At 36.4% G+C, this 23,708-nt stretch overlaps 2 protein-coding genes across 10 annotated transcripts in view; both read right to left on the reverse strand.

Moving 5' to 3' along the window:
- Nucleotides 1–6,677, reverse strand: part of mbnl2 (muscleblind-like splicing regulator 2) — a 30,923-nt gene extending 24,246 nt beyond the window's left edge. For all 8 annotated transcript variants that reach the window (XM_053496115.1, XM_053496111.1, XM_053496112.1 and 5 more), the window contains exon 1: nt 6,389–6,677. The gene's annotated coding sequence lies outside the window, so the exon portion shown is untranslated. The remainder of the gene's footprint in view (nt 1–6,388) is intronic.
- A 3,407-nt stretch (nt 6,678–10,084) lies between these two features.
- On the reverse strand, nt 10,085–16,309 carry slc38a11 (solute carrier family 38 member 11). Of its 2 annotated transcripts, XM_053497086.1 has the most exons (11): nt 16,203–16,309; nt 13,774–13,848; nt 13,521–13,655; nt 12,926–12,991; nt 12,719–12,825; nt 12,490–12,569; nt 12,100–12,170; nt 11,703–11,864; nt 11,284–11,396; nt 10,696–10,827; nt 10,085–10,491 (listed from the first exon to the last, which is right to left on the reverse strand). In XM_053497086.1, the coding sequence occupies exons 2-11, from the start codon at nt 13,832–13,834 to the stop codon at nt 10,198–10,200; spliced, it is 1,221 nt and encodes a 406-aa protein (XP_053353061.1). In that variant the 5' UTR covers nt 13,835–13,848; nt 16,203–16,309; the 3' UTR covers nt 10,085–10,197. The 2 variants fall into 2 exon arrangements, with proteins under 2 accessions (XP_053353061.1, XP_053353062.1); XM_053497087.1 differs by lacking the exon at nt 12,926–12,991.
- Nucleotides 16,310–23,708: the final 7,399 nt, after the last annotated feature.

Raw genomic sequence — 23,708 nt, forward strand, 5'->3', positions numbered from 1 at the left:
CGTATGCTCATAACAAAACATGAACTTTACATTTTCCCCAACACTACACAAGGTTACAGGACCTTTCATTCAAACAAAAAAAAACTCAGAATAAAAACTGGCCCGAGCTTTTTTGTACAAATAATATCCAGCTGAGAATGAGGTGACAGCTACCAACCAGAGAAGATGACAGCTATTATGTGCCTTCTCTGAGACACAAGTCTTTTCAAACTGCTGCTTATGCACCACTGATGTGGGATTGCAAGTATGACACCCCTCCCTCCTGAGAGCACAGCCAATCTGCACCCTAGATTCCTGGCTACAGATAGCTGCAGCATTAATCAGGAAATAAAACCATGATATTTGACTAATAGGCCGAATACTTTTCTGTTACACTACTTGGGAGCCCTTTTGTGATCACCACAGAATCAGATATATCTGAGACTGATGCTATTCCATACATTGGCTGATCAGTCGGTTTGTATATACAGAATGAACAGTTTAACAGTAAAATGAGATAACTCAATTTCTGCAGATTTGAGAAAAACTTTTTTTTTCAAATGAAACAATAAGTATTACAAACTGATAGCATGTTTTCTTGGGGTCACAAGGTTTTTAAAATTTCTTTTTTTTTTAAATATAATTTTTTTGGATTTTTTCCCGATTTTTCTCCTTAATTTAGTCGTGGCCAATTCCTCCCCGTCACTAGGGGGCTCCCACATTAAGGCTACTACTACCATTCAGCCAGGAGGGCCGAAGACTATCATGAACCTTTCCTCCGAACCGAGTGACGACAGCCGGCATCTTTTCGAACTGCTTGCTCACACACCTTTAGGGGCGGAGTAACACACTCGGAGAAAAGCGCTAGCCACTCCTTCCGCGTGCGCACGCTCGTTCACAGATGCCCCTGATTTAGCCGTGATTATTGTGGGAGCACAAAGTACCACTCATCCCTCCCCTGTGAGAGAGCCAATCAGCTCCCTCTAGACCTCCGGCTGTGAGAGGTAACAGCATCACCCGGGAATCAAACCAGCTATCTCCGGATTATAGGGCGAGCACTTTACCACTGTGCCACTCGGAGGCCATAAAAGTAAAAAAGAATTTGGATTATATAATGAACACACTGGGATATAAAATGAACATTGCAAGAAGTCGAACAATACGACCATGTCGTCTGCCTATAATAACACCAGAACCACAAAGGATAGTGTACATTTCATTTGTACAAAAAGTTTTTCACGTTTTCAAAGTTTCACATGATACCTGTTTGCTGCTAGCTAACTTGTTCATTGACTGTTGTTGACTGGTCTGTGTCATAATAGGTCACAATCCTGACAAGCTGAAAGGGGACATTGGAGTTGGACATACTTTGGTCGATAAATTGATTTCCCTGCCATACCAATAAATTTATCTCCTTGCTATAATGAGACAGGGACCGTAGCCCAATTAAGTGGCCTAGTTGGACCATAACCATAGGTTAACTTAACTGTGCATGTAAATGTACTGATTAATCATGTGACAGAAACGATCATCGAGAATGGCTTGTCACAGCGCAGCAGCTTTTGCTGGAAAATCAGACGACGACATGCCATGCTTTCTTAGTATGTGATTTTCAAATTTAATGTTTTGTTAAAAACAACCCTGTCCATCAGAAAGTAATAATTTATCAATATACTGTAAGCTGCTGTCAAGAAACTGGGCACATTGGACATATCCAGAGGACATCATGTTAATTAAAACCTGCATACAAGAAAAGAAAAAAAAACTGCTCATGTTGTATTATAATGTTGTAACAAAGCTGGTTCTCTTTAGAACTGTTCTATTTAGAATAATGATATTTTCTCTAAAAAAATAACAGACTAAATGTATTGATCCTTATAAATGTATTGTCCTTATATTTTAAATAAATTTAAATAAATCGTCATTCTTAAAAAAATGTAAGGCAATTTTCCTTTGCTGTTAGTCCCCAGGAACACTGTTATTGTCTTTCTAACCATGTCCTGTGTCCCGGGGGTTTACATATGAGGTTGAATAACAGGAAGACACTGAGTGTTATTCTCAATAGAAAAGGCTTAACCAAATACTATTTGTAAGAATGCCACCAATCTTGACACCAGCAAGAAAAAATGTAGCATAATATGAAAAAAAAAAAATTAAACAGACTTTATAAAGTAAGAAATTCAATATTAGCCAGCCCAAATTCAGGTAAAAATTTGCAGCTTTTTAGCCTTCTTCTTTTTTTAGCCACTTTATCTTTATGATTGCAACTCTATGGCTTTAACAGCACAAATAGCCAAGCTTGGCTGTGTTCTATAGTTGCTTAAATATGGCTAGCTAACTACATGGTAACTTGAGCCTCAAATGTATTTTTTTTTTATCTCCATACAAATACCAAAGATATATTATTGTTGCTTTATCAGCAGAGGTCCCACCAATGCCATGACCCAGGGAAACTGTCTGCTGTTACTGCCATATTAGATGTAAAGTTATGATTTGTACAGGCATAGTACGGGTTTAGAAGATTTACATTCAGAACAATACTCTGTGGTTTAGGAAGTACCCTATGACCTGGTTGGTTTGTATGTTGCCTGGTCAATAACAATGACTTATTCAAATGCATCCCATGTGATATACTCGCTTTCACTGTGCGTTCATTTCAGCCATAGGCTAGTCACTAAATATGATTCAGATGAATTTCTGCCATGGCATAAATAATGTGTGTGATTCTGAATAATATATATAAAAATATATTTTTTAAAGAATGTGCGCTAGATATTGATTTTATTGTGGTGCTGCATCTCAGTATTGCACAATTTAGCCTAAAATCCAACACCAAAAAAAAATATATTTGCACTTTAAGACTACTACTTATTTCTCACAGGAATCTTTCTCTTGAATCTTTGCTTGTAAAGGTTTTTATTCAGTTAATCAGCCAGTTGAACATGGTGGCAGGGTAAGTAGGCCACATGCATTACCCTATTTGAGATGAGCATCAACTCACTCATTTAAATGAACCTTGCTTTGTTCTCCCAAAGGATTAAAACATAATTGGGGCAATTGTGTTTTTAGTACTCAGTGACAGAACAAAACAATAAAAAACTAAATCTCTGTTCAGAGCAAAAAAGCATTTTCCACCAGACATATTACGCATTAATGTGTTTAATGTCTAAAAACGAGGCAGCCTGTTAATCAGCATCATTAGCAAAAAGTTAAGATGTGCATGGTTACTGTGTAGGTGTATGTAAACAGCATATCGGCCTGGCTGATGGTGGGCAGAGATACTGTTTTACATTCTGCTGCTCAATATTCTGACCTTTGGCTCTGTGTAGGCGTTCCAGCATTTTCCCTGCTGCTGTTTCACAGCATCACTGGGACTGCAACACCGAAACCAGTGAGTGTGCCAGGGTTTTGTGCTTTACTAATTAGCTCTGATGTGTGAGTATTATGACCTTGAGGAAGATTTGAAATCAAGAGTTACTGAGACACTCAGGATTTGCCAAAGCAGATGCCTACATAAAAATCCTGAAAAAAATAAACATCACTTGGTTGTGAAAAATCTAGAAAGAAAATCCAGAAAAAATCAATACAAATAATCTGCCAAAAAAGTACTATTTTCCCAGTCAGCATGTTATTGTTATATGAGCTATATTATCAGACCTGGTTCAAGGACAAGGACATAAATATAAAAACAGCAGATAAAAATACTGCTCACCCGGGTTTAAAGAATAGAGATGAGGGGCTGAAGCTAAAGAACAAGTTAAAATAGAAAAGAAGCATAAAAATTTTAACTTTGCTGATCTAATACACTCGATCTAGCAAATAACTTCCAAGCTTATTATTCAGTTATTCATCTTAAAGTATGTAATCGAGGAGATTAATATTCATCTATTATTCAGTAACTACAGTGAAACAAGCTAAAAACATACATAGTTACAAGAGTAAGGAACTAAGTCTGGACTTACTGATGGGTCTTGGGAGTTGAGTTAATTATTAAGCCCTTCATCAGCTAGATGAAGATTATTGCGAAGAAAAAAAAACTTGAAATTGTATTGGGCAGTGTCTCCCCAGGAGAAACCCTGGCCTAAATTATGTCTGGTTTATTCTGGGAATCACCCTACAGCTCCTTTCTTAGCAGCTAGGTCAATATTACCATAACTTAACATGTACTCAAATACACTTCATGATTCACTGTATGGCCAAAGGCTTGCCATCACACCCATGCAGTATGTGTTTTTTTAACATCCTGTTAAAAATTTTGTTCCCTTTTTGCTATATTAATAATGTCTATTCTTCTGGGAAGGCATTCTACTCGATTTATCTCAAAGGTTTTCAGCGGTGTTGAGGTTAAGACTATATGCAGGCCACTTCACTTCTTTCACACCAGCCTTGGCACACCATGTCTTTATAGACCTTGTTTAATGCAAAAGAGCACCATCATGCTAGACTTTCTGAACATTTGTGTGCTGTCATAGTCAGGTCTCCATGTCCTTCTAGAGATATTATACACATAAATCTAAATCGGACAAAAATGTTATTTAGTATCTTTGCTTATTTACTTATTGTGTAGTTGTATAGACTATAACTAAACGATGCCATGCAGTTTATTTTGCCTGTTTATATTGTATACTGTACATCTGACACCTGATACATATATTATTCCTTTAACCTTGGAACATATTGTGCAATATCCTACGCTAATCCTGTTCTTATGTGGACGAGAGCTGGTACTTCTTGCTTAAGGTTCTCAAAATGTGCCTTAAAATAGAAATTATGGATCATGCTAAAAGCCCCAAATGCATGATCTCTGGTTTTGTTGAAACGGTCAAATGATGCTGTAATTGAGTTTTCTGAGCCAGAGGCGTTGTGTCTAAATTAGGCCAGTACCGATCTGCACTGATGAAAATGGCTGAACTTGCTGTATCTGCTGTGGCACACACACACACACACACACACACACACTGTGGTTATAATTATACACTTATTGCCTTTTAGTGCTCAGTAAATAGCAATGATGAAATTATTAACATGACCCAGTTTAAACCCAGTTCACAAGCTGGTTGTTTCATGCATCCTGGATCTGAACAGTAACTAAAAAAGTTATCTGCATGCATTTATACTTATATTGAAGAAGTCTGTTTTATTACAGAAAGCACAAGTTGTGAGTTGTTTTTTATATCGGTAAACTCTCCAAAGTCATCAACAAAAAAAATTCAGACATTGAGATATAACATGCTGTTTACTGTATATTATAATAAATTATTTGGTTGTTAAATGTGGTGAAAACATACTCTTGTAATACATAATTTAAAATGTCTCAGGCCATTTTGCAAAGTAGATCTGAGAAATCGGAGCAGCTTTAACAGTGAACTACGTACATTTATACTTTGACTTTTATACTCATAAACTCTATCTGGATTTAATCCAGATACTCATGAAGCATAACCAAAGCAAATAAAGTGTTAATTCTCTTATCTATTTTTTTCCACTTGTGCACACATTTTGGCAATAAATAAATAAATCAATAAAAAAATCCACTGGAATATAAAACAGCACATTATCTCAGTGAACAACTAGCACTAAACCACTGATGTCAGAACTGAACCACAATCTCAGTCGTGTCCTAAACAACATCTAGTATTGTATCTCATGACATGAAATCGAAAGTCTGCCTTTTTGTCCAAGTCTTACCAGACCTCACCCTTCCTTTTGCTCCTGTTTCCTGAAAAGCACTTCCTGCTGTTAAACGGTGCAGAAAGCATTTGCGTTTCTAATGCAGATCTGTGTGTGTTTGTGCATCATGCCTAAAGCTACTTATAAACTAAACCACGATTATTAAAGTCTAAATAAAGGCCTGCAGGTGAAAACAGAAGGCATTACCTGTTAAAGTGGTAAAATCTCCGGGAAATATCGTTTCAAACCCTGCGCGAGTTAATGAGTAAAGTTTATACCCCTTATTATATTATTATTACATGGTTGTGACCTGGAAATGATACATATACAGCAGCCAATAATGACTGGGCAAAAATTACGCAAAGAATTGGCTGAAATATCGAATGTTATGTTGTTAGACAGTAGTTGTTCAAATTGTCAGTCGGTACAACCCATGGACAGATACGGTACACGTGTGTAAGTTAGCCGAGTAACACGACACAGTGTGCGAGTTAAACTTACTCTAGTTGCCCAGCTCAGCTAGCATGACGGCTAATGGTGGAGGAGCTAGCCAGCTAGATGCCGCCGGCCGGCGTAAAATTCACTTCAGCTCAGTTCTCCTCGCATTTCATTAACAAATTAACCTCGGTGTATTTGGATAACTTGTTCAACAGCTCACAAAGTTTAAAACAGAAAACAACAGGAAAACCAAGAGTTATTTAGCGGAAATAACTCCCAGTCAGTTTTAACACCTGCTTACCTCATCGCCACGAAATCTCTCTCTCTCTCTCTCTCTGTGCTAGCCACACCGACAGTCACGAACCGACAGCAGCCCACCCAGTACAGCCGAACTGGGAGCGAAAATAAACACCACCGAATTTATTTTAAACATAAACTCGACGCGCTAACAATCATCTCATCGTCCGAACAGAACGTAAAGCACGAACACGTCGTTTACGGTTAACGCGATACTTCTTTTTAATATATATGTTTAAACACTAGCGGCGACTTTCCTTCGAGCAACAAGCATTTGACAGCTTGACTCTGTTTTTCAGGAAGAGCTCCCAAGTTGAAAAGCGGGGAGGGGCGGCAACTGGGACTCGGTATTCACCGGAGACTCGAAGAAAAAATACTAATAAACACGCGACGCGAGGTAAAGCACTAAACACCTTTTAGATTTTTGTTCGCGTGTTAACTCACGATTCCTGAGCAAAACACGTGTTTTATTTTTTTATTCGGCGCTTGCGGACCCCCCGCGGACTCGGGGTTGGTACGATCCAAGAGAATGTCAGCCGCCGTGAGAACGGTCTCTTAGTTGCCAAGGTAACAGTGATGCTGTAGAGTAAACGTAAGCAGATATTTTCATCACATTAAAAGTGCTGCTGGGCGGCACGGTGGTGTAGTAGTTAGCACCGATGCCTTGCACATCCAGGGTCCGGGTGCGATTCCCGGCCAGGCTCGATTCCCGTCTGTGTGCATGGAGTTTGCATGTTCTCCCTGTGCTTGGTGGGTTTCCACCTGGTACTCCGGTTTCCTCCCACAGTTTCCTCCCAAAGATATGCAAGTTAGGGTAATTGGTGTTCCCAATGTTTGTGTGCCCTGCAATGCATTGGCACCCTGTCCAGGGTGTACCCTGCCTTGTGCCCTTATCCTCCTGGCATAGGCTTTCCGCGACTCTGAATACAGAATACAGGGGTATGAAAGATGAGTGAGAGTAAAAGTGCTGTTTCTGAAGGAATCAAGTAAATATTATGATAACAAGCACAGTCTCGCAGTCATAACTATTGCATTAACTGCTGATTTGTTTGTAAATGTGTATTTTCTAGCATTTGGCAGATTATCCAGAGCGAATTATATTAAAGATTTGCTCAATTCTGTCCACCATATCCTTATAAATCCTATTTTTATGCCAATGCAATGAGTTCTCGTTTCAGGGCTGGCCGGATTGGTGGCTTAGTGGTACTGTAGCCTTCTCACCAGCTATGGATAAGGCCTGGGTTCAATTCCCACCCAGTGCTCAAACCACTGGATGCTGTGCTGGTCCCAAAGCTCGGATGAGTGAGTTGCATCAGGAAGGGCATTTGGCATTAAACCTCTGCCAAGTTATTGTGCGCTCTGCAACCCCGCAATGAGAGTCGCAGCCGAAAGAACAACAACAAGGAGTTCAAGTTCTAAAATACTATCAAGCTAAAACCATGTTTGAGAAGATTTGGTACAGATGCTTGGTATAACAACAAATGTGGTACATTCATTCACTGATCTTTTATGCTGCATACCCCAAGAAAATTTGGGCACAAGGTGGGGTACATCGTAGACAGGATGCCAATTCACTGCAGGATACCTACACACTAGGACACACAACAGGCAGCTTGGGAACACCAATTAAGATAATCTGCATGTCTTTTGACTGTGGGAAGAAATCACTGTACCTGGTGGAAACCCAAGCACAGGGAAAACATGCAAACTCCATGCAGCCAGACCCGAGACAGCAAACGAACCTTGACCCTGGAGGTGTGAGGCCACAGTGCTAACTACTACACCACCACGCAGCTAAATGCAGTACAATTAAAATGACTGATATTACATAGTGCTTAGTCAAGAGGTAGGTCCTTAGCCTTCTGAAGACAGCCAGTGACTCGGCTATTTGGGCAGCCAGTGGAAATGCATGTGGGTGCCAAAGATCCTTGATGAATGTCTTCCTTTTATATTATGGATAGGTGGACCAATAAGTAACTGAGGGCTGATTTGTTTTGCAGATTTTGTCAGCAAAAATCAGTGTTTTAAATCTGACATGAGCAGCTAAATAAATATTAAGAATAGAGCACAGCAATTGGGTAAACCGGGAAACTTGCTGAGGTTGAAAACAAGTCATGTACAGTAGCTGCATTGTGGATCAATTGTAGCAGTCAGATGGCATGCAGAGGAATAACAGGAGGGAGGAATAAGCTTTAGTCGTAGTATTTAAGATGGCAAGAGGCTCAATGGAGCAAAATTGCTGGATCCTTTAGATGTTAGAAAGACATGGCTGTGTCAGGGTAGCAATATGAAGAGAAAATATAGCTAGTTGTTTAGAACTACTGTAAGGTTGCATGAAATAGCATGCAACACATTTGGCATGTGACATCCATAACTTGCTGTGTGCCACATGTTTAAAAGATACTACTGTATAATCCATAGACCGTGATAAATTAAGGGGAATAAAAAGAGCAAAGATACTCACTACATAGATGCATAGCATATGTGACTTATTTTTTCTGAAACTGTCAAATTCAAATCAACAATGTCTAATCACCATCAAAACGGATACTAAGCTAATTAAAGGAGCAAAGGTACCTGATGTGGTGTACTGCATAACAATTGAATCCTGCAGTGTATTTCAACCATATGGCCTACTTTTCAGCTTTTTATTTTGAGCCCTTTGATTGATATTCTCAAACTCACAGCGTTGAGCAGTGCTCTTTCTTGCCCTCTAATCCATGAGATCAGAGTTGCTTCCGGGAAGCCAGACTTACTGGATTACAGTCGCCTCATGATCACAAGCCCATTCCTGCTGATTACAAAGAAAGGTATGCATGGAATGGTGAGACCAATTTTTTAAATTATTTACCGACAGAATAAATCAAGACAAGAGTGGCATGACTGTGTGTCATTCTGCCTAAACATTAATCTTATTTTGATTCTCCACCTCGTTCTTTAGAATGTACAGATGTCACACTGCAATATAAATTAAATTAAATATATATTCAAAATACTTAATTGCATCTTGCACTGTTATATGTGAATACTAAATTATCTTTAGCTTACTTGCACATACATATACCTTTGAAAAATTTTTTTTTTCCTCTTCTTATATTTTTATATTTATATATTTATGTAAAGTTGGGGAACACGGGTCTAAGAATTTAATTACAGTAATGATGCCTCATTGTTATCTGTATATGACAATAAAACTTGAAACTACTGTAAATGAAACACTGTAAATTCTGGAACTTGCACTGGAACTTCTTTTTTTCTTACAGCTAATTTAGCCATTTAATTAGCTAATAATTTGAATTTGATCTGTTTAGAAACATACAGTTCTAAACCTTGCAATATATTGATAGACTTAAGTCTGGACATTCTTGCTTTAATAAACATCTTAACCATTTTGTGTAAGCATGCCACACAGACACATGTTAGGCACAAATGATTAACTGGTTTGGACTGATGGAAATTTGGCACTAATAATGCTCTTCAATGTTACACCAGCAAGCAAATGAAATGTCATCTTATATATTTGGCGACACCTTGTGGCCTAAATATAGCACATCTGGACAAGCAACAGGGTGCAACTGTATTATCGGTATTGGTGATGCAACTGGCAAAAGAAGTGCTATTTTTTATATCTGAATTTGTAGCATATATTCCACACTGTATATATATATATATAAAACAGGTCTATTAATCAAAAGATCGTAGAAGACTTGTCATTGGTGATTTCTCACAATATAGTCACAAAGTAGGTCTACTATGGCATGACAATCATATAAACAGAATGTTCAAAATTACACTTCAAATTTCTATTTAAAACTAGAAAATTCTAATATTCTGGGTAGAATTCATAACTGGAAGCACACTACTAACTGAAGTCTTGATTAGTGATGCAGTGGAGTTAAGGTCTGCACAGTAAAACATCTCAGCTCCATGTGAGCAGTCCTGTGGTGACAGTCCTGTCATAATCAAACCAACAAGCATAACAAAAACTCCAGCCATGAGAATAAGTATTGGAATAAGGTTCTTCATATGAAACCAAGGCCCACTAGAGAGTTTAAGGAAACAGGCAGAGGGAATGATGAAGATCAGAGGTGTGGCACTTAAAACACCCTGAAAAACACAGACACACACACACATGCTTTTTTATATGAATAGCTAGACATATACAACAACAACAGAAATATACTGATTGACAAGTAAAGTCACGAGCACATTCAGTGTTTTTTTTTCATTGCAATATTTAAAATACATAATCCACTTATATTCATGAATTATGTATTTTGAAAATCATATTGTAAAAAAGTCAATACTAACATTCAACTCCAACACAATACCAAGACAGTCGTATGAGAGGGATATTGCTGTAACCACTAATATTATCACCAAGGTAACCACGATGTGGGCTGTGCTGCTAAGTAGTCCATTAAAAAAGACATTTGACACCACCTGAAAGATAGAAAATGGGAGAGACGCCATAAATGAGCAACAATTTCAGGGTGCTCTTTGTCAGGAAGCTAAAGCATGAAATTGTACACTCTAAAATAATGGTAGCACACTGCATATGTCTGAAGAAGCAATTTTAGATTAATATTATAAGTAAATTATGGGTCAATTATATTTTTCTATTCTATTTTATTTGATTCTATTCTATTTTCTAAGATTTGGTATAATTAAAAAAATGTTAAACTACAAAAATTTGATAAACCAATCAGTTACAGTACAGTAGGTCACCTTCATATTTTATAGAAGTAAAATACATTCTTTAGAAAATCTACAGTGTCTGGGTACTACAACTGGTGAACATTTTGGCATGAAAAACACCTTGTAACTATACAGCCTTATAGTAAATAATGACTTCGTACTACATTAATTCTACACAAAAATATAAAAATAGTGTTGTACCTCTCTTGTCACAAAGCACTCCAAAGGGAAGGTGGTGATTATACTAAGTCCGTAACAGAATCGGCCAACTGTGGCCAGGGTATCATATTTGCAGTAGTTTTCAAAAATATCACCTAGAATGAGAAAAAGGACACTCACATACATCTCATACTTAAAGACAGGGGTCTCCAAATCCAGTCCTGGAGGGCGAGTGACCAGCACAGTTTGTAATTCACCAACAACTAAACACACCCACTGAACCTAGTAATTAACAGATTAGTTAAATCAGCTGTGTTTGAGAAGAAGAATCACCAAACTGTGTTGGACAGTAGCCCTCCAGGACTGGATTCGGACACCTCTGCTTTAAGAAAATGTAGATCATTTGCATATGAAAACAATCCAATAAATATATGAATTTTGCTGTACATAATTGGCTTTACCTTGTGTGTACCCAGTAAAAGTGGCATAGCCAGTAGCAGCAAACAGTGCACTGACTAGAGCAGCTGAGCCTACAGACACATGTGTGATCTGGGACCAGTTACGTAGAGTGGGTTCCTTGAGTGACCCATAGATCATGAAGGTGTTGTGGTGGCAGATGAAGGCTAAAAAAAAAAATAAATTAAATTATACTGTATATATATATATAAACTAAAATTATATATATATATATATATATATATATATATATATATATATATATATATATATATAAACATATATATATATAAACCAGTTTGTACAATGAAATGCAAATGATTCTAAAATTAAATGAAAATTTGATAGTAAGAGAGCATATAAGATCATTTAAGATTGTATAGCAGTTCAGAGCTACCTCACCAAAAGACATGACACCAACTGCTTGAATTGCATTCCACTGTGCAAACACCCATGCATCCTCAGAGGGCGGGCTATGAAAAAAGTGTTAACATTTAATTTATGGCATGCAAAATTCTTTCATATTTTATGTACAATTTGTGTTTGAAAGTCAAGAATTATCAAGATACTAAGTAATAAATATTTACTGTGAATAAGTATGCATACGTTTCAATTAAGACTGAAAAAACTATAATAAAAAATACTATAATATTATAAACCTAGACTTCTATACATTACATGTTATATTAGTTTTATAGCAGTTACTAAAAAATAATTGGGGTTACTACATTAAAGGTATGAGAAAAACAGAAAAGCGTGTTATATGATATAGTTTTGTGCATGGCAAAGTACATTTGTGGTCCCAGGGTTACACTCCTCACTGCTACTATGACAATAATGGCCAGACTTAGCAGCATGGACACTAATGAGACCTGAAAAAGAGGTTAATTGTAATATTTCATTACATGTTAACATAAATATCTTTTATTTTATTGTAAAGATAAGTAAACTATTGAATCTGAGTAACCTCATATTAACTAAAATGATTTTTGTAATTAAGAGTAATAATCTGCATATCTACCTTTCCCAATTTAGCCATATCTCTAAACATTGAGAGAGGAATTGTGAAAAGAATGGTAGAAGCCAAAATGACAATGTTCCTCTCTGCTAGAATATGATCAGGACCAACTGCAAGGAACATTAGAAACAGTAGCACGTAGTCAATCTCATGAATGCAAGTAGCAATAGAAAAAGAACCAAGTCATTACTATTATATAAATGAATATACCTCCTGGTATTCTCTGAAACACTTTGGTCATAGTATCTCCAGTGATGATGTTGTAACTTATCATTGCTGAACAAAGTGATGAAAGAATGTTACATTTAATTTCTCACTCCCCATAAGTGTGTTTTGGCCATTTTATCAGAAAATAGTGATGGAGGGCTTTCTATTCTGTCCTCTGGATAAAAGGACCTACCACAGGAACACCATTAACTCGGTATATCCTAGGTGGTGGATAATTTACTGACATGTTGCTGGGCTGGATAAAAATTACCCAGGCATTAGCAGCCCTGTGGTCCAAAACTGACCACTAAACAATGGCTAGTATGCAATAAACCAAAAAAAAAAAATCTAGAAAAAAAAGAAGCAAAGCACGTCAAACTGTGCATAGCAAAAAGTATACATAGAACTTAATAGGCTATTGTCAGGAAATGTATACCTTAAAAGTTTTCCTGCATACATATGCCTAATAAAACAGCCAAAAACATACAGTAGATTGAAGATACAGTACAGGATATATGTACAGTATATGGTCCTTCATCACTAAATTTTTAACATGTAATGCATTTGTGTCTATAACAGATCATAAAAGCATAATTACCGATGAATGGATAGAGGAACTGCAGGACTGACAAAATTAGATATCCAACTATGCCGAAAGTGCTCTGTACAAGAGACTGGTAACTGTGTGTCCCTGACAAGTTTCCTGCTTTTATTAACATGATAATTGAGTAGTCTGAAGGAATATATAAAACAATATATTACACTTGATATCAAGACATAAATATTGAAAGGTTTACTAAAAACACAATCTATGTTAGATATATTAGCCATTAAGAATTAAGACTTGGCACCTGTAATGAATGCAACCAGAAAAAGCAGCAGCAGTCCCAGAGGCAGGCCAGCCTGAGACATTGAGAATGGTAAGCCTATCAGGGAGAATCATATTATTAACAATGTATTTCATCTAGCCCTTTCACTTCATCTTAGGTTAATGCATTTTCCAATAATACATTTTTTATTTTTATATTGTAAAGTGGTTAATTTAAATTTGAGTCTAATCCAGGATGTATTCCTCTCTGTCAGTGTTCCTTGGATAGTCCCTGGATTCACTGTGACTCTGACTGGAAGAAGGAGGTTTCTAAGGATGAATGAATGGATGATTAATATTTTTTCAGCTGATCCAGCTTTTCAGATGTTCAGTCTTGTGAGAGTTTTTGCAACACTTCTGAGAACAGATTTAGAGTAAAGGACAAGTTCAGGTCAACCCGCTCTTGGAGAAAGTGAAACATTGTTTATTGTTCATTGTTATTATTTTGTTGTTTAGTGGTGAGCTCATTATAAAATGTGGTCAAGTTTATTACACAGACACACACATGCAATGCACTCGTGAATTCAAAGTTATGCAACTGCAAGATCTTTTTTTGCAATGTTATGTATAATATGTCACATTTTCCCATATTATAAATTAAGAACTAATAGACCCTCATGCTCAGTCATATGATCCTGAACCAGGGGGCAATGTGAGACAGATTTTCTGTTATCTGGAAAAGTCCCCTACTACCACACGACCCCGCCTAGGGAATCATCTGAAGTCTAATAATAAAAAAAAAGTAATTTTTTTAATGCATAAACAATGGTGACAATATTGGTTTTATGTTGACATACATGACTAAATGTGTTAACACATGTAATAGTGTAAACCAAAACATTTATTATGTACTGTATGTATCTATGTATCTATGTATGTTTTTATGTATGTATGTATGTATGTATGTATGTATGTATGTATATGTATGGCTAGATGAATGGATGCATTTACTGATTATCAATTATGTATAGTATAGTAAAAAAAAGCACATGGAAGACAACCATACTACAACAGAACTTATTAGGATAATAAGAGTATATATAAAAATACACTACCCTTTGCTGCAGAAGAGAAGTTAATTTAAAGCTACCAGTCTCAAAAATCACCAATTAACAGCACCTTGGATTAGAGCTGTTACAGTATGAAGGCCTTACAGATCATGAGTAGCAGATACATCTCAACATTAACTGTTTAAAGAAGATTACTGCATATTTTGTACGTCTTTAGCATTGCTTTACAATGTACTCAGAAATAAAAATCAAAAAGGACCAAAGAGTTAGAAAGTGATCCCAAACATTTGAGCCATAATGTATATTACATATAATAAAACTGTAAAGTTGGTGTGTTTGTACATTAAAGATATTTAAGAAAAATAATTTGGGGTGACGTAAGATAAGTAATAGATAGCACATCAAAATATTTTTTGGATTTCCTGTCTGTTTGTCTGTTTGTTTGTGCATGCATCCCGTAAAAACTACTAAAAGAATTTGAATGAGATTTTCACATGGGTATTTGGCCGAGCTTAAGGTAACGTGTAGGCTTTTCATTGCAATCTGCCCACGGGAAGAAAAGCTATGCTACTTTGAAATTATATGGAAAACGCCCTTATAGCATAAAAAAAATCAACATTGAAAAAATTTATTAGTTTATCTAAAAATTCAACAGATAACGCTGTACATTTTTAAAAACGCTTATGAGTGTGCAATAGAAATCTACTTGATAAACACGAGCTCACACCTTTATTCCGCGCACTTCAAAAGTAACTCGAAACAATTTGAGTTCAAAATTCAACAGAAGACGCTGTACATTTAAACATAAAAAAACACGCTGTGTGCATTTAAATTCCACGGGAATAAGATAAATAAAATGAATATGTGAAAATATTGCTGATTGAGGATAAATATTAGTTGATAGACTACAAAAAAATTGGGATGTGCAATGAGTTATAGCCATTGAAAGTGACACAGTGCCAAAGTGAATGAGGTAGTGTAAGTCAATGCGAATAAGGGGACATACAGTAAGGAGATAGATAAATAAGTATGACTGTGAAGAGTGAGTATGTTATTAGGGAGAGCTACTGTCCATGTTTAGCTGAGGAAGTATATTGGCAGAGGGACACTCTGACCAAGAATTCCAATCACATCCCCAGGCACTATAGAGAGGACTTAAAATAGCGCAAATAAATATATAAATCAATCAATAAATAACAACGTACCTACAGATTTATAAGTAGTGAAAGACTATACAGTCCTTTATATGTAATATTGATCAGAAGAGAAGCTATTTCTCTTTCAAGTGTGATAAGCTTACATATATCACATTTTATCTCAGATAAATGCTCTTAACTTAAAATTTACGTCTATTTATAGAATGTAAGACATAGAGTAGATATTGAAGAACGACTATCCCTACCAATAAGTCCTGATCCAATGATGGAGTTAATGAAATTGAACGAGGCAGACGTCTTGGAGCTCGTGCCCCCCTCAGTACGCGGTAAGAGCAGCACCTCCTCCTCCTCCTCCTCCTCCCGCTAAACACAGCAGTTGTTAGCAAATGTTAAGCACACATTTCGCTATTAAAAAAAAAAAAAAAAAATGGAACTTACCTTGTGAATAATTCCACTCCTATCAATCGATTTCTCCTCCATTTCAACTCGTAAAAAGTTTGAAGAGCATCAGCAGACAGATGTCGCTCTTTTTACTCGAGCAAAGATTCATGACGAAGATGACGCACACGATGACGGTCTCCACTCATGCTTCAGCTGGGAATGATTTTTAGAATGATTTACAATAAGTATGGTCTGAGTCCAATAAGAAACTACTTGGTATTTGTGATATGTGTGTATATATATATAAACAAAGTATGTATCATAGAAAAATATTTTATTTAGAAGTGTAAACAAAACACACTTTTAAAAGTATTTTTGCCCGAAATTTATTTATTACTTTTCAGAAAATGACATTGTCACAAAGCAGCTTTACAGAATAAAAAAAAAAAGAAAAAGAAAATAAGTCCAAAGAGGAAATGTGTAGAAATTATAATTATGACTGATAAGCCGAGGGCGATTGTGGCAAAAAAACTTCCTGAGATGCCAATAGGTAGTAACCGTGAGATAAACCGGACTCAACAGGAAATTCATTTGGGTGCATTCATTCAACGGAATGATTTGGGACTGACAAATGTGACAAATGTAATTTGTCATACTGTGTGCTACTGCACGAGGCTGAAGGTGAAATTTTCAGTCCTAAACTTTTGAGCAAGTGTAGTAACAAGTCATCAGAGAAAAAACAATTGCCTGCATTAGCTGAGTCCTACACCGTCTTCATGGTCAAGTGGAGCCATCCTGTCACCACACGCATCCCAAGCAGACCAGACAGGACCATCCTCAGCAGAAATCAGAGGCTTCCTTCGACAAGATGGGAACTGCTGACACAACAACTTTTTAATATAGCCTACATTTAGCCTTATTTAATACTGATGTGGAATTAGTGTACTTATGTGCCATGTGGCTTACTGGTCAGTCTTGTCGCCTTACACTTTCAGGGTCAGCCTTAGGTCTGTGTGTGATAAGTCATAGGTCATTGTAGTCAACCATCACTTAGCGATGGTGGCTTAAATTAATACATAGATTGTTGTGCTAAGTTATATTTTGGTATCCTACTGTAGTGACTTAGTATTTCTTCTTCTGTCTTCTTCTGTATTATTTTAACAGTCGCTCTATTAAATGTGCTTAAAAATTCTGTTACATTTTATACTGATATGTGTATAATAGGCCTGTCTATTTCCCCCCCTCAGAGTAAGCATCTACATAGAGATGAAGATAACACTGAAACAATATTACATTTTTACTTCTGTGCCTTTCCTTTGCTTTATGGAAAAATCACATGCATTTAACACATGATCGTTTGTTCACACGTGACTATGTGATAAGTATGGACTCTTGAAAACCAACTGACTGTGCATTGTTCAGTTTTATGTCATGAAATTGCACATTCAAATAACAACAATAAAACCACATGACCACATGGAGAAATAAAGAAACAACAAATAGAAAGCTTATACTGTATGTGTCACATATACGTTACAGATTACTGAAATTCTTTTTTTAACGTACACTAGATAAAACATTCGGCTCAAACATTGGAAATATAACAAAAAATGTAGTAGATTATTAAAATGTATACAATTTACAATTTTAATTTATTTGATTATGTGAACATCTTAAGTTTATCTATCTATCTATCTATCTATCTATCTATCTATCTATCTATCTATCACTATATTTCTTACTTTTATACTCTTCTCATATTATCAGTTGTCTATCAGCATTAGTCTTTTATATAATCATCCCTTTTTAATTAGGAAAAGCGTTCCAAATCCCTATAAAGCATAGTTGACAGAAAGAGCAAAGCTGGCCTGTTCTCTGTTCTTTTCTCTTTGCTCTCTGCATCTTTAAGCTTTGCCTTGTCACTGCTGCTGCTAAGCAACTGTCATGTGACAGCTGACTGGTCTGTCAGACGTTTCCTTGGAGATTTGCAGGTTCCATCACACTGATTGGAAAGACTCAGAAAACTTCAGGTTGCACATTACAAAAATATTAATACCTACAACATGGGAAACAAAACACAGGTACACTGACAAAAAGAAACTGTTTACATGCATGGCTTTAAGCATTTTAAACAGTGTATATGCTATATATATACACTACCACTCAAAAAAATTGGGATAACTTTCTAATTTCATGCTCATTCCTGATTTTTATTTCTTTCTAAATTGTAAATCATTTCAATCTCTCAAAATCTAATCTCCTTTGAACAGATAATGGTTAATGTTGAGATTTACTGTATCTGCTATTCATGATTTGTAAAGCCTTCATAACGACTCCAATCTGAGGTGCTGTTTATTATTTAAAATTGTGATTTTTGAGGCTGGTAACTCTAAATAAGGTTCTCGTCTTGCCTTCCTGAGAGGGTCTTCATGAGAGCCAATTTCATCATGGTGCTTGATTGGTTTTTTAACAGACAATACTGTTGTTGCAAGGACAATTCCAGAAAGGCTGACCTCCATGTTTTAAAATACCAACTATGTTGTTACATAATATCGCTTATTAATTTAGTAGACAGGTGGATTGTCAACTATAAATTTCTCTAAAATTAGTGTGTGCATGATGTCATGTGAATGAATTAATAAATTATATGTTATGACTTAATCAATTGACAATAAAGGATCATTTGTTTCCATCACTAAGCTTGATTAAAATAAAAAAGCTTGAAATATTTAACTTAATGTGTAATGAATATATATATATATATATATATATATATATATATATATATATATATATATATAGATAGATATATAATATGGACTGAATAAAGGTTTGCCTAAATGTAACTAAACAAAATAAGCTTCCATCCAACTTAATGGTTTAATTTCATTTGTTATTTTTTAATTATTCACAGCTCATGAAAACAAAAAATATTTCCATAAATATTTCCTAAAATCATTTTAAGGATTTAAAATACAGAAACACCAGCAGATGGCATGGCACTCTAAATCATCATCAACTGTGGTAACTTCAACCAACTTGGATTCTTTGCTTCTGCACTATATAGCCTCTGGGTCCTTCAATTCCAAACAAAATTTACTTTAATCTGAAAAGAGAACTGTGGACCACTGGGCATTGTCTCTGGTTGGTTTAGTATTGGCTTAATACTAGGAATATGGTGCCAGTTGTAGTCCATTTTCTGAAGACGTCTGTGTGTCATGGCTCTTGATGCACTGATTCCAGCTCTACTCCACTCCTTATGATACTCTCCCTGTTCTTGAAGTGGATTGCTAAACAATTTTCTGAAGGGTGCAGCCTTTTCCTTCCAGATACAAATCATCTTCTGGACAACTGTCTTCCCCATGGGTGGTACTTAAGTAGTACAGGAAGAGCATGCAAATGCTATGCACACAGACCCGGGGCAAAAGAATCGAACTCTGAACCTGGTGGTTCAAGGCGACAGTGCTAACCACTAAGCCACGGTGCCGCCCTTAGTTGGTGATAATCTATTTTATTTTCAATACCTCACTCACTCATCGTCTATACCTTTTTATTCTGTATTCAAGGTCACGGGGGGCCTCAAAGAGACACAAGGGCACAAGGTGGAGTATACCCTGGATAGGGTGCCAATCCATCGCAGGGCACACACACTCCCACACACTACAGGGACAATTTGGGAATGCCAATTAGCTTAAACTGCATGTCTTTGGACTGTGGGGGGAAACCGAAGTACCCGGGGGAAACCCACCAAGCACGAGAAGAGCTTACAAACTCCCTGCACACAGACTCGAGGCGTGAATCGAACCCAGAACCTGGTGGTGCAAGGCGACAGTGCTAACCACTAAACCACAGAGCCAAGCTTAGTTGGTGATAATAACCTATTTTATTTTTAATACCTAATTTCTTCCCCTCTAAAAACAGCCATTTACAATAGCTGTAAATGATGTCACTGTACACAAGATGTCACTGTAACACTGAAGTCAAGTGGGTGATATTCAGAGTTGCCACAGGTGAAAACATTTACAGCCTTAAACAGAATCCACACGCGACTTATTTCAACATCTAAATTCAGAAGTAGGTTCCCAGAGATGTGCTGCAGAACAAAAGTACTGTACTGGATAAGAGGCTTTATGTTTCCACTTGTGCCAGAGTAATGCACTATATGTAGTATAATGTATCACAACTTTACATCAGTCTAGTCATATGACACATGCCTGTGCAAAATATGTCCAAAACTACATATTACATATAGCCAGAAGAGCACACACACACACAGAGCTTAACCAGTGTCTACCACAGGTGGTGTGTCCTCTTCCCAAACACGAGTGTGCGGTTTTTGGACGTGGCGTCAGCGCCCAGTCCCAGCCTAATGAAGAAGCGGAAGTGCTGCTCTCGCGCTGTGCTCGCGCGCTCTCTCTCTCTCTCTCTCTGTCTCTCTCTCTCTCAGGCGCGTCTTCATTCACTTAAGAATTCATCTCGCTCGGGTCCACTCCTTTGTTGTGCTCGAAAACACACGGATTAAACTTTTTCCTTCTTCTTTTTTTTCCCCATCATCTTTTGTGCATACAATACGACTTCTGTTTATTGATTGTGCGCTCTTGTTCTGCATCGATTTGCCTTGGATTTTGAATGTAAAATCCGACTTTAGAGGCGTTTTACTTCTCAGCCTGTTTCAGCACTGACTTTCTGAATGATGATGATGATGGTGAGTGACAAAAGTGTGGACGGGTGGGATCTCAAAGGAAATCGTAAACAGATTATTGTATGCAATTACACAACTAAAATGCACTTTTAAAGCTAGAGCACTTTGCTGATTTGATGTTGAAGATGCTGGAGAAGATGTGACCTGCACATGTACAGTAGTACTCCACACTTAATATGACTCAAGCATCTAGCATCTTGGCATTATTAAAGAAAAAAAAATCTTTTTTTAGAAGTAGTTATTTATTAGATTATTTATTTATTTGCTGTTTCTTTATGTGAAATGAAGTTGATGAACCAGAGCAGATCCTGTTGCATACAGTATCTATCTTACATCTATTTAATTCTCAAAATGTTAAATCTAACTAAAAAGTAATATTTTTTATGGTTGAATAAATAAGTAATAGGTCCAATCGAAATATAAAATATATATTCTAAATATTACCTGATCCTAAAATATGTATGAATAATAATTCATACACTGTCAGACTTGTAGGCTAAACCTAACCAAAGCCATTCTGGTTTTACACTTCTTGAATTATTCATTATTTTATTCTCTATTAACAGAATTTTCTGTGCCATAAAGAGCCAGGAGAGAGCCCAGACAGTACAGCTTGCCGGGGTTGCCATATTAGTCTGAAGGACTAAATCAGAATAAAACAGCCCAAATGAAATTATAAATTATATCCGTCAACTAAATTATAGCGAAACTAGATTGTGTCTATCACCAGAGGGACAATTTCCCATCCCAATGGAATTAAATATAGATCAATTAGATGGTATATAATCAATCTGGCAACAAAACAAAATCAGGTGCTGTACAGGGTGGGTTTGGTGTGTTCCAGTCTTGCAGGCATTTGAGCATAAATGTGTTTTTGATATGTGTTTTTGTTAACATGTTTTCAATAATTAGTTTTTTTTTTGCCAAATCACATCAGATTTCTTTTACAGAGATAAGAAATTTCAAACTCTGAAATGTATATTTGAAAAGTAATGAATGTTTAAGGGTATGGGTGTGTTTGATGCTCATAGCTTTGTTTGGAATAGAAATTGGGCATTTTTTGAAAGTGTACAGCAGGGTCTGTAGTAATCTGCATTTTAACTAATATAGATTTATACAGTATATACTGTACAGCGTGCCCTGGCTGAACCAGTGTTGACACTTAAAGCATTGACGTTGCTTTTGCATTGTCTATTTGCATGTGCATGCTGCAGCCTGGAATTTTCTTTCCTGTGTGAGCTTTGAAACAAGGGTTACACTTTTTTTCAGTCGGTCACACAAGTAATATTTCTGACATATCAACAGCTTTATAAATCTGACTATGTTGTGCTCGGTTATAGACCCGAGAAATAGCACGTCACATGTAAATTGATCTAGAGTAAGTGATGCCATGTTTGGTTTTATTTGTTATATGACTATGCCAGATGTCTCAAGTGGGGCATGTCTCAATGCAGTTTTTGCACAACATAAGAAAAATGTTCATTAAATTATGATAAATGTGCACATAGTCTGCCTTTATGGCATAAAGATAATAATGTCCAATAGCCTTTGTACCTCAAATGTGTTTTAAACTTTAACTTTCTAGTAAATTATATTTTAGGAATTTTGTTTTGCTCTATTCTTTTCACCATTAAATATATCACCATTAAATATATAACTTAAGAATTGTTAATGTGCATCTAAGTATCTTGATTAAGAGATTTAACAAGGAAACAAGTGTTTATATGTAAAATAAGGTTCTTTTTTGTTACTATTCTATTATATTTCATTCTATTCTATTCTATTCTATATTATTCTATTCTAACCACTACATCTGTAGTTGTTTTATGTTAGATCACATATGAGTGTGTACGTTACGTGGTTGGACCCATTATGCAGTGAGTGTTTCGGAGATTTGCTGCCAAGTGCTCTATTAGTGGTTTTTAGTTTCACTCCAGGAAATGTCTCCACACTTACGCTGGGCTTCTTGTTTCTCAATATGTATTTTACATTTGATTTATATTAGAAACCTATTGTTTCTAAGAGGAGATTTCAGGACCACAAGCAACATCACTCACAATCTTGCATGCACCACATCTGTTGTTTCGGTCAGTTGTTTGTATTTGTATGTTTGATATAAGAATAATAAAATGTCCCTATCTCCCATTCCCATTTCCATCCCATGGGGTGCACATCAATGAGATGTTGATCTAAGACAACAACACAGTGGACACTCCTTAATAAGGGACACAGCAGGCTGTTTTTAGTTTATCCTTATTGCTCTGCTGTACTTGTTCTGCTTTCCATCATGGCACATATGTTCTTCTTTGCAGGTTGTAGTTGTCCAATGGGATAAAAAGATTTAAAAAGGGAAATCTGTAGAGATTGGTGAAGGTGGTTAAAACAGATTAATATACTGTAGTTGGATGGAGTTTTGTTATTTAGCGACTCCACAGAACAGGTGGAGGGAAAAACTGAGCTCAGTTCTAAGCTACTTCACAAATACACTCATGTTTAATATATTGCACTTATAATATGAAAGTACAATGTTAAATCATTGACAGATAATTGTGGGTAATGTTGGCACTGTACAGTTTCAGGGTCCCAGGTTCGAGCTTAAGCTTGTGTTACAGCACAGAATTACACATTGCCAAAATGCCAGATTGCCCCAGTGTGTGATGAATGTATG

This window comes from Clarias gariepinus, chromosome 5, assembly GCF_024256425.1.
Source record: "Clarias gariepinus isolate MV-2021 ecotype Netherlands chromosome 5, CGAR_prim_01v2, whole genome shotgun sequence".
Lineage (NCBI taxonomy): Eukaryota > Metazoa > Chordata > Actinopteri > Siluriformes > Clariidae > Clarias > Clarias gariepinus.